At 51.4% G+C, this 12,500-nt stretch overlaps 1 protein-coding gene across 2 annotated transcripts in view; it reads left to right on the top strand.

The window, feature by feature from the left end:
• Positions 1–12,500, top strand: part of LOC126573965 (mucin-5AC-like) — a 38,976-nt gene that overhangs the window by 22,695 nt on the left and 3,781 nt on the right. For both annotated transcript variants that reach the window (XM_050233806.1, XM_050233807.1), the window contains exons 4-5: positions 11,209–12,182; positions 12,384–12,500. The exon at positions 12,384–12,500 is cut by the window's right edge and continues 392 nt beyond it. In XM_050233806.1, the coding sequence (XP_050089763.1) occupies positions 11,209–12,182; positions 12,384–12,500 (1,091 nt within the window). The remainder of the gene's footprint in view (positions 1–11,208; positions 12,183–12,383) is intronic.

A 12,500-nucleotide genomic window follows, 5' to 3' on the forward strand; every position in this document is an offset into this window, starting at 1 on the left:
ATGAAGATGCTTTAATGTTCGTTCAGGATATGCAGGAAACAAAAAAGGCTTTTCCCTTGTCATCACTGCTCCCTGTTTGCTTACAAATACTGATAAAAGGTTCATTAGGTTGATGGTTTCACTTCACTGGCGGCTACTCTAGTGACCAATAATAATGATATCGCTTACCGTGGAGATATCTCCTGTATTTACGCTTCCAATTCGAGAATCGTCATCAAGCAAAACGAGCAACCACTCTGCTAATGATCGATGGTCACAGAACGCACTATTGAATGTAGTTCAACTGCTACATTAAGCTTTGGTAAATGAAAATTACTCGCCGGTTTAATCCCCGGGAAGTTGCCTTGCCATCGTGTCATGTGGCAGGATGCATTGTACATCGGTTGTACGTGACACGCCCGCCGCCAGTCTGTGGTGGTCGGTTGAAAAACTTTCTCCGCACCTTGGCACTGAGCGGACGGACGCAGGAGCGATTCCTGGAACTGCTCCGGACGGGACCGCGAACAGAAAATAGTCGGGTGCACGCCACTGGTGTGGTGGTTCGTTTGCGCCGGTGGAATGTCATGTGACCCCACCTGCCCACCTGCCCGCGATCCACCGTTCGTCGGAAAGGGGTTTCCCCGAACTCTACCAGGCACCAGGCTACCACCACCAGATCCCGGTCTGGTGCCTGTTGTGTATCCAACGGGACACCACACCGGGGAGAAGCATGTGAGTCGATTCCGGGAAAGTGTCGCACAGTATCAGCGCCCCGAACGTTGTACTGGAAGGTGTTTCGATGGTGGGTTGGGTTGAGTGCGCCTGAGTAACATGGACATGAAATGAGGAGGAAAACCGTGGCCGCCAGGTCGGGTTGTTGGGTGTCACGAGAACCACAGCGGCGGTGTACGGTTCGAGATTACGGTTTGTTCGTTGCGTCGTCGTCCGCCACCTTCTCTCCGGCTCCGGCTAACGGTGCAATGTGTTGGTCTCGTGTTTTGCCCGCTAGGTTGGGGTAGGATCGTGTGGCTGACAGCCAGCCTTGGTTACTTACTGGATGATCCAACTATTTCTGCTTCTTTTTTCGCCCATCACTCTTAGTGGGAGAGCATAAAAAAAACTGCCATGTGCACTGATTCCACTGAATCTTTCATACTATACGCTCTTGATCCTGGAAAGCATGATTAGTCGCCTTACGTAGTCGAAGCGTTCTTTATCTTTCATATACTGGTAGCTCCCCTGGAAATATGGTGGGAGTCCATTTACTTTTCTGCAAAATTTAGGGCTTCCTTTGAAATATTTTCTCTACCGAAAGGTGCTCCCTCTAGGGGAGGGCAAGAATTTCGTAGAACTTGTTCCAATGGTAACTGACGTGCTGTGCTGAGAATTCATACTTTTACGTACAACGTGCGCTCTCGGTTCTTTCGCTGAAACTTTGCCGATACGGTGTTAGTTCTGCTGCGCAATTCCCGTGTCCCTCATGCGAGCAACTTGCAGGTCTGAGAACCAACCACCGTTTGAACCATTTTCCTTCTATTACCCCTAACGAACCGCATTGTCTCCCTCTCTATCCACATATCTTATGCTTCCCGAGCGGAGAACCGCTCTTCATCCATCCCGTCCATTGGATGATTGAATTAAATCATTCAATATAGCAATTGAGTGAGTGCGCTGGCCCGCAGTTCTAAAATAAAGAAGATCCATCAGATCCCGGCCACCGGCCGTGGTCCCATTTGGTGAAGGAGTTTTTCTCAAGACATCTTCGTGCGATCCAATTGTCTGCTGTCTGGCCCTTACACTCTTGCTCTCTCACCAGTCGACGCGACGCGATGCGGAACCGCTGCGTTGTGCGGATGCGCGGATGCAATTATAGCTCATTGGAGTAAGATGACCGCAGGGAACTGGAGGGTGGAGGCACCAGTGTGGAGGGTAGTGGTTTCACTTTCTTTCCACCCAATCCACTCGGTCCGAAGCACTTGACGCGCGCGGGAATCACCTCCTAGCGCACGTCGTAAGGCGCACACTAGGTGGGGGCCACACCTCCTCCTTCCACCTCCACCTTCTCTTTATCTTCCATTGAGTAACCGATTTTATGAATGAATGTCCGCGCACCGGAAGCGCGGAGCAGGTCTCACAGGAGGAGGAGGAGGAGGAGAAGAGGTGTGATAAGAAACGTAGTGTGTAAAAGATAGCGAACGGCAAAAGGGTCGACACTGATAATGACTGCTCGTTCGCTCGTTACGCTACGGTGCTGTATAAAGTGCGCACGATCAGCGGAATAACCCCCAAAACCTCCTCCATCCCCCCCAATCACACCACACCCGGTCAAGATAAGAGGCGTGTGCGTGGATGTTGTGAATCGATAATGATGCGCCACGAGATTGTGTTCTGGTTGACGTTTTTTTTCTTCTCCTATTTTTCTTTTTGGAAAAAATAGCCACACATGGCTTCTTGACATAACCTCTACGGTTTAATGCTGATAGAGGGCTGATAAGAAATCAATAAAACTACATTGTTCGATCAGGAATTATCAGGAAGCGTGGAAGACTCTAGGCTCGCACAATACCGAATGTTTGTCTAAATCAAATTCCAAATCGTAAATGTCAGTTCAGCCATGGCTTGCTATGGATATCTATTCTTTTTTTTTCGATTCGTTTAACACCTTTTTATCTACGTGTTATGTTCAAGTTTGATGTTTTTTTCCTTCTTAATCACGGTTGCAATCGTGTTTTCAGCATTTTTTCAAGCAGAAATGATGATTGAATGATCTCTTACTTATGAGTTTTGGTTGTTAAAGTAATTTCATATAAACTTCAATATTAGACAATTGTTTTCCTGACCAAAATGCGTAACATCTTCCCCTGTAGTCTCATCGTGCGACACACTGTCCCCAAAAACGCCGGTTGTGAAACCCTTTCCTAATATTGACGATTTTCAAAACGGGTCCCAACATGCTGGAACCTGTTTGCCGCTGTTGCCGCGATGGACTGTTTACTTTCGGCTCCGTTCTCTCTCTCTCGCTCTTTTTTCGCTCGCTTATGCCAGGTTCCTTCTACACAATTCCCCCCGGGTGCTCCCTCACTGATAAGATAGCATCGGCGCCGATTGAGTGCCAGCTCTATTACAAATTAATCATTCTGTCGCATGTGTGTTGGCCACTGCTTGACAGTGACAGTACGTTCCAGTAGTTGCTCTCCTTTCGCCATCGCTCCTTATCGTCGATAAAGGCCCGAAATAATTGAAATGCCCGTCTTGTGTGCTCTCGCCATCCCGGTTTTTGGGGGGCACGCTCGCGACGGTTCTCGACAAAGAATCGCTAATCCCGCCGAGGGTGGCCCCCCCGGAATGATGCAATCTTCGGTCGACATGATGTGAGCACAGAGGACAGACGCGCCATCGCCATCGCCAAAGTGCAGTGCGGTGAATGATGTCATCGTCTGGACTGGCTGGCTGGCACGACTGGACCGGACCGACCTGCTTCTGCTCGCACTTCCGGTGCTAATGACCCCGCTCTTCGGCTCCCATCTCGCCTTGACCTAGAGCTGGTCTTGGTATGCACCGACTGGCAGCAGCAGCATCATACGGTGATATGCCGAGGATCGTTGTTTGCAAAACATAACCTGCAAAATAAATAAACACCATCGGATGGCATAACACACAGGAAATGGTGGCCTCTCTCTCTCTCTTTTGGGGCGCTTAGTAGGCCAGTCTTCGTCTTCAGGAGATGGCTCCTGAGGTGGCGCACATCATTGACGCACTGCTACATTGTTGCTGCAGCTTGATAGTGCACTTGTCGATGATTTGGGAAGAAGACGCCACGCCAATCTTAGGATTCAGAACGGAAGTCCCCGTCTCTCCCTTCTCCCACACAGTGTAATGTGATCGCGAATCGGATGAGCGCGAGAAGATTAGGTTGAGCCGTCGAAGGTTTTGGGACCATGGGTCGGACGGTTGCTGCGATGCTGCACACGAGCGTAAACAAAACTCCCTACCTCGTATTACAGCGAAACGGACAGGATCGTTCCTGTTCATGGCGCAATCGAGCGGAGCAGAACAGATCAGAACAGAGTGGCGATGTCAGATGAGGGAGGGAGGGTGCGGTCTCCTCATCCTCGGGGCCCCCACTGTGAGCTGATGCCAGACGGTCGACCGACCCCTGCATCGTTTGCATCTGCTGCTTGCTGATAGCGTGCCGCTTGCTCACCACACGCGGTTCCATTCTCGCGCAGCTCACCATCCGCCATCACTCGCGCTCGGTAAGTCAGTCGAACAGCACCGACCTCTCAATCATTCGTTCGCGCCGCGAGTTTTGTGCTCGCATGGACCGCCGCGCAGTCAGCCATACGAGCGCATACCACGCTTTGACGGTTTTATGACCGTCTCGTCGGTGATCCTTGGACCCTTGACGCCGCCCCTAGTGTACCGGCTAGGTGCTGTTTCGCTCAAAAAAAAAAAAAAAAAAAAGAAACGCGACTAGTGAACGACGCACAGTGTGGTTGTTTGTCTGTTTGTTTGCATCATCATCATCTCTTCTCAAAGATCGTCGCGTCACCCACGGCGCTGAGATCGCATTCTAGTGTGGCCACCACGCTGCTGGTGGTGCGCTGGTGGGTCCACATTCGTTTCCGCACATTCCACACATTCGATCCAGAGTGACAGTGTGAGCAAACGAGAGCGTTGTGAGAGTCTGTGAAACAGAGAGAGCGACAGAGAGAGAGAGAGAGAGCGAGAGGTACCTTAGTGGGCCTCTCCAGCAGCAATATCAGTAACGAGTTGTTCGCCGAAATTAGTGCAGTTCTTCTGCGGCGCCGCTCAGTGGCAGTTGTGTGTTTTATGTGACTTGGTGACGAAAATCTTCACTTTCCATTTCGTGGAGCGCCACACACGCACGTACCTGTGGCAAGTGGTGTCCATCCCGCGTCCGGTGGCATTTTTCTGCCCCTCTCCCAGAATGACACATAAACGATTGCTCGATATCGTGCTCCCATGGTTCGGGATCACTTCACCGCCATCGCGTAAAGGTTAGTACAGGAGCGGAGGTAATTGATCTTCTATTAATTCAGATCAAGCCATGTAGCACGGGGATCAGTTCCAATTAGAACTTTCAGAAGTCTTTGTAGGAAGATCTTCAATTAATTGTCTCTTCGGTCGTCGATCCGGGGGGTGCGCTGGTGCTGGTTATAACTTCTTCAACATCGTGCTTAAACCCTGATGCGGCTCCCCCTCTCTTGATGGTGACCTCCGATCTCTCACAGTGCCCCTAGGGGTCCCTGGTCAATTAGCGAAAGAGCACAAGCAGCGCGCGCGAGATGTGCGTATTATCGCCAGCGAGCTCCTCGATGCTGGTGTGGAACCGGCCAGTTAATTACCGTGGAATGCGCATAATTCCATTGAACTCGTCTCCCCACATCTCACTCCATTCCCGATTCCCGAGGCAAAATAGGGGATGAGAAATAGTCGCTTTTCTCGCGAGAAGGATTAGTTGACTTGACGTGGGGGGAAGCGTGTTAAAACTTACTCGATGAGTCACACACGAGAATGGTGGTGCGTCTCGCATTGTTCTCGCCCGATTCGCCGAAGGAACCCGATTCCCGAGGAGAGTGTTTAACAGTCGGATCCCGGGTCGGATGTTTGCCCGGTCTAGTTCCGATATCATGATGTGTGAGTCATACGGGCCCGGCACCGCCTGTGTGGGTGTGGGACTTTCGGTGGATTTCGCGTGATTCACGGCTGCATTCGTGCAGCGGCCGGCTAGCGGCTATTTGTAAGATCCCTGTGTATTACGGATTAGACTACCGCTTGTTCCTGGTAGCAGCTGGGAGTGATATCATTTCATCCAGTTTGTCTTCTTGTCCTGTCGCTCTCTTTCTCTGTCTCTCGCTCCATGAAGTTCCAGCCATCCTGTAGTATATCGCTTGTACCTTTGGGGCATACCAACTTCCTGGAAATACCTGCCGCACTATATCGATCCTCTGAGCACTGAGCGAAAATTCGTGACTTCCCATTGCTAGAGGCGCACTGCAAGGATACGTGACTTACAGCCGCAACAGCGGCGCAAGCAGATGATTATGGAACCCTAAATTATCCTTCTTGGAAGTGCTGGCGGAAGCTACCGATGGTTGAAGATGAAAATCTAATCAAACCTCTCTCTCTCTCTATCATCCTGGGCGCTTGGTATTCTGTCCTGATGAATTGCTTTCCGCGAACATTATAGCGGCTTTTCTGTATAATAGCTCAAGGAAAATCCCCGGGAAATCCTTCGTCAAAGATGAGAGGATAAATAAACTATCCTCGAGTCGAGTATCGAGAGCTTGCCAAAGACGCACAGGAGGATCAAGCGGCAGCAAACGATGCTATTCTTCCTCGCGAATTCACTGGAAATCGTTCGCATTTTCAATCACAGATTCTCCAGAGCGTCCGGGGGAGGCCAGGCCAGGGCTAATGGTTTTGGTTCAAACTGTGCGTTTTTCCAGGGAGCTCGTGTGTGTTCTGGTCTGCTCTGGTCTCCCGTGAAGACGCTGTAGCGCTGCTACGTTTCGGAGAAAAATGTATTTACCACACCAAACTGCTGCGTGTGCGCGAGCGTGATAGGGGATGTATTACTCAGAATTCGGTGTGTAGTTTCACCGATTGCCTTCTTCACCCTTTCCCGGGTTTGATCGGCAGCAGTATACTGCTGTGCTACTAAGTGTGATAGCTGCTCTTATCTTGCGCTCGGGCAGCTGCTGCAGCTGCTCGTGTGTTTCGCTTGTTCCAGGAAGTTCGCATCAGCCAACGACCTATCGGCAGCACCAGTACCAGTCAGCAACAAACTATCGGGAATGTGCGTTGAATTATCTTGGAACTCATGCGAACTCTCCTTCGAACCTATCACTTATCCCGCTTACGCCGGTGTTTATCTTACAAACATGGAACATGAGTGAGTGTGTGTGGCTCTTTGTAATTCCAATTACCCACACCCACGAGCTGCGTCCCGAAATCATACTTAACGGGGTAATTGGCGTGACTAAATAGTTGCCGTGCTCTGGCTCTGGCACTGGCTGTTTGCTTGCTAGCTTGCTGCCTGCAGAAGCATCTCCATCTATAATCGACTACAAAGTGATTCCACTGAACCCATCATCTCATCATTTGCCGGCGATGGCGATTGAGTTTGTTGTGTAGCGGGGCTTTTGGAAGATGCTATCCTCCCTCTCACCATCTGGGTCCACGGAGACTACGTCACTTTCGATCGACGGACCGAATTACGGACCGTATCTCGCTCGCACAGCGCACAGTGTCGCGCTCCAACTTTAAGTTTATGTGTTCACCATCGCTGAGCAGTTAATGAGCCGCTAATTTCGCGCTGTTTCTGCGCATTTTGTGATCAGCTTTTGGTGTTAATTTTTTTTCCTCTTTAATTGCAACATAAATATTGTCCATCAGACGACGGGGACGACAAAGACCAGGACAATTATCTGTCCAATAATACGTCAGGAGATGGTGGTGTTGCTGCAAGAAGAAGCAAAAGTATTAATTCCATTTTCGCTTTAATTTTTGACACAAACTTCGCACTTACTCACCACCTCATTGGGATGGCGGCGGGGATTAGTTCTTTTTGTTTTCTTTTTTCGCCAAAAACTCTTCATTGGGCAAATTTATTGGCCATTATCGCGCACGCACGCTAGTTAGCTGTGAGGAAGACATTTCTGACATTTAGTAGAGGGCAACGAACACCACCACCGGCTGACAGCAATATAGCGCCCAGTCGTTGACGTAAACGCCACGTAACAAGAGCTTTGTCTCGGTTCCGTGGGTTTTTGGTGGTTTCTGCGACAGAGAGACCACCTCCGGAGATCGTGCAGACCTAGACTGGATTTCTGGTGCCGGGAGTCAGCAGCTTGGAGGACAGTAAGAAGCTTATAGAGCGCGACCGTGGACAGGTCGTTACCGAGGAATTAAATTGTCCGATCCGCGCTGTGGGAGAGGGATCCGAAGATCAATCAATAATTTGGGACATTTTCTACGCAGTCCAGTGGCCAGAGAGCCAAAAAGAGCCTTTGGATGAGGATGAGCAGATCACTGGAAGAGTGACAGTCCAGTCATGGACGCGCCGCGATTGACATGCCATTATCGCGAAATTCGTCAGCTTCTTCCTTCGGTGCTGTAATGTGCCCTGTCCCGTCCAGTCGGTCGCTCCATTGACGCTGGCCTGACCTTCTCTATCTAGCCTGACCTATCTCCCGGTGATTCGCAAATTTGCACAATCTCGCTTGTGCGCGCTCGCTATCTGTAATCTGTGTCGCGCCGACGGCACAACAAAGGCAGAAGCGATCGGTAGTACACGGCGACGACGATCGTCGATGATAGAGCTCACTCTCTCCGACGCCTCGCTAGTTTGTCATGTTGGCACAAAGGGCAGCTGAGAAGCAGCTGCACGCGCGCGCGCGCGCTGTTCTACTTCTCCGTCCGTCAGGACGAGTGTTTGGCAGGGAACAATAATGCAATGGCGGCTGCGCTGACGGCGTACACAGCCAGCTGTTGAGCGAGATAAGCGCAAAGGCAGCAAGCAAAAAGAGGGGGCACGGCGCCACTCCTCATAACACGGGCCGCAGGCCACCAAACCACAGACAAACCGTCGTCCTCGACGCGTCGTCGCCGTTCACCAGCTCCAGAGACAGACAAGTCCCGACGTGTGTATTGCGGTGTTGTGGTAGTTGTGCCACGCACTTTTCGTTCAATGGCGCGCGACCAGGAGAGGCAGAAGACGTGTGGTGTACTACCTTCTCCGTAAGACGTCATTCGTCGGACGTATTCCCTTTTTATGTAAATTTTCCTTTGAAAAGGACTTCCTTAACTTCCCTCTCTCTCTCTTTCTTTGGGATATTCGAGGAAGGAACGACGCACTAACGACGACACGAGGAAACCATTTCAGTTCACTTCTGGTCCTTCGGCTCATGGTCCTTTGTGCGATGGGTCGCACAATGACGCAAACGTGAGGTGGCTTCTAGGTTGCTGCGCGCTGCCGGGTGTACCTGTGTTTACCTTGTGTCCGATTTCTCGGAAGGGAATCTCGTGAAACAGAAATGCTGATCACCAAATGGCGCGTGTGGTAACCCCGGGTGGAGGTTTCTAATGAGGTGAACTCCCTCTTTGACCAGCATGAGCGGTCCAGTTGCCCATCCCGGGGCATGTAAATTGGCAAACGGCTGCACAAAGCGGTATGTGTGTTCCGCTGTAACAATACTACATTCCCCGGGTGTTCCTCTTCCAGGGATGGACACCGCATTCGAGGACACACGCGCGTACTTGCTGCTCGCGCTCAGGATATGCCGCCGTAAATTGAGTTTTTCCAGCTTCGAACTCCGCTTCGGCGAATTCCTCACTCCTCACTGGGTAAAAGGGGTGCTTGAGGGAAAAGGAAGGGGATGGATGGATTGTTGGGCCTCGTTAAGAGGATGCCTTAGCCCCGGTGATGGCTGTCGTCCTGGGTCAGGAAGCAGAGACACCAGGTACATCCCATCATCACCCTAGGCCGATCCCCTTCCTCGCCGTGACAAACTCGTGTCCTTGTTTGCTTGCAGATTAGTTTTCCTTCTCGGTAGCCTCTTCCCATAGCGCTAGGTGTCCTTTGTTCCTCATTCCTCCGTTGTCGGGTCGTGTGCGTACGCGTGAGATGGGGCGTTGGTGTTGTGTCCTCTGTCACACGAGCCGCAGCCATCTTGCTGGTCTCGCTGTGGAGAGTTGGCTGCCAGATCTTCTTAACCTCATGGCACTTTTTGATTTTTTTTTCGTTGTTGCTGCTTGTAGTGCTAGCCGACATCTGTCAGCAATATGTCGGTCGCAGGATTCTGCGATCTATTATGTGTGGCTGTGGTGGGAATTGGTTGAGTTCGTTATGAAATTCCGCTTACGTTACGTTGCACCTCCCGAGACCTATAACCCCGAACACAGTTGTTCCGTTCACGGAACTTCTGATGGCCGCTAAGTTTGAGCGGTTATTGTTTTGAAGTTTGCTTGAAGTTCGCCAAGAACACAGCGCACCATGACCAGTTTGTGCTCTACAAAAGGAATTTTAAAGTTCAATGATTAGTGGTCGTGGGTGAGACTGATGCACCTCGCTCGCTCTCTGACTAATCCACCGCTGGTCACGATCTCGCATCTCTCTCACCTTGCTTTCCCCGTGGGTTAATCGAGCACAGTGAATGCCGCCTCCAGAAACGCCACCTACCTGCAACGAAACGCGAGTCAAGCAGAACATTTTAATTTCCTTTCTTCCTTTTTTTTTTTCGCCAAACACATGCCGTCAATTCGTTTCGCCTCGTCCTTTCCTATGGAGGTGGGCAGCCGAGCACCCGAGGAAGAGCGAAGCCGCACCTTCTCCATTCGGCAAAAGGATTCCCGGAGCTTTAGCGTGTTTGGGCAACGAAAATGATTTCCTTTTCCCAGAACCGCAGACGCGTTACCTTGTTTGCGTGTGGTGGAGGTGGGTGATGGTGAGGTGATTACTCCAACCCCCTGAAACAGAGTTTTCCATTGTTGGGCCATTGTGAAAGCTTTTGTGGAATGGAGGTCACGGCTGCGTTTCGATTGGTTTACGTTCTGGAAAATGTGATCCATCAGCGGCAGCAGCAACGGTTACTATGATTTGTGAAGCACCGAAGCGCGCCCATCGGTTACTGGGATCTCCTGGGAGGAGTTTAAATGGTTTTGCTAAACGCTCAACACGGACACGAGCAACATTGTGGATGACGATGCTGGCCATGGAGCTGCAGCGCGAAATTTGATAATCGCGCGCTGTGTCCGGGGTCACTGGTGGTACTTCCGGAAATTTTACATTCACTTGAAGCCGGCGCCGTGCGATGGCTCGACCGAAACGTGATCACCATTACCTCAGCACGGCCCGGCCTTAATAAAAAGGATCTCCCTATCTTTGAGGTGATCCTTCGTTCTTTGGTTTCGGCGTTTCGGCAAAAGGGATAATGCAGAGGCGATGGTGATGGGTAGAGTGGGCGACGGAGCAGTGGAGGAGAGGGTATTCCGTTCCGGGACACCGAAGTCTTTGAGCGTTTTGCGCCAGACCCTTGGTTCCTGGAAGTGCTGCCAAGTTAATAAGATTTCTCTCGAACCCCGGAGTGCCACCAGTGTTTGCTCTCCTTCTCTAGCTCTTGCTGACACTCATATCTCTTGTTTCACTCTATGTGTATGTCTCTCTCATCACAATTCTCTCTCTCTCTTTATCTCACTTGCTAGGCTCTGGAGTACCGTCTCCTTCCGACGCATCCTCGTTGCCGGCGGCATCCTCGGCATCGGCGACGGTGGCAGCTACTGCTGCTACGCCATCGTCCTCGCAGGATGAGGTGGACGGAGCGGAGGATGGTAATTCCTCGAATCTGGCCGCAACAACAACGCAAGCTGGTGCTGGTGCTGTATCTTCAACGGTGTCGACGAGCACGGCAAACGCAACCAGCGACAGTTCAACATCGACCACGGTCGCAGCAGCATCAGCATCCGCAGGTGCCGATGGTGGTGTTGTATCCTCGCCCACAGTAGCGCCAGTATCAGTGGTGACGGCTCCCTGTGGACCGTGCTGTCGTAAGCAGTCGACATCGGCGGCCGCCACACTCTTCAGTTCCTTGTCGGGTTTTTCGGGACGACGTTCACGCACCACACAGCAGCAGCCACAGACGACGACACCGTGTCGCAATTGTGTTCGGAACGATCCGGAGCAGCAACCGCAACAACGATCGTTCAGTACGTGGATTGGTTCCGTTGGCCGTGATCGAGTGACAAAGAGCAGTGGCGATGGCACCAACGGTAACAGTGTTCCGACATCGAGTGCCGTCAGCAGCAGTAGCACCGGTGCGACCAAATCCAAATCAAAGCCCAACTGGCGTGTTTCGCTAAACTGCACGATTCTGCGGGGCAACAAATCCTCGAACGCGATAACAACGACGGCACCACCGGGTACCGTTGGCGGTGATCGTGCACACCAATCTGTGCATTCGTTCGCGGCACCATCAACCGCTTCGTCGGTGGCAGGTGTTCCTTCGACGGTATCAGCAGCATCGGGAAGCGTATCCGGTGCACCAACCACACCAAACAACAACAGTATTGCGGGATCGGGAAGCAGCAGCAGTAGCTCGTCATCCGTACTACGCCACCCGGCGCTGCTCGGTTCAAGTGGTACCGCGAAACTGCTTAAATCTGGCGGCGAATCCGATAAGGTATGGGTCCGTTATCGAAAACGACGTAATTTATTGCACATTAATCCTGGCGAAATTTTATCAGTAGCAGGCGACATATCGCTTGCACAGATTTTTGGGCAGTAAATTCCTTTGACTGCGGTGGGAAAACGGAGTCACCTTCAGTCACCCTGTGCCTGAAAGCTAACTTAAACGTGTTTCTTTACCTTCTCGACTCAATAGGAGAACTCGTGCGTTTGTACGGCATACCGAAAGATGAGCGAATCACCGCCACCACCAGTAGCAGCAGCAGCATCAGCACCACAACAGCAGCAGCAACTCGCGCTAAGCTCCTCCCGC

This window comes from Anopheles aquasalis, chromosome 3, assembly GCF_943734665.1.
Source record: "Anopheles aquasalis chromosome 3, idAnoAquaMG_Q_19, whole genome shotgun sequence".
Lineage (NCBI taxonomy): Eukaryota > Metazoa > Arthropoda > Insecta > Diptera > Culicidae > Anopheles > Anopheles aquasalis.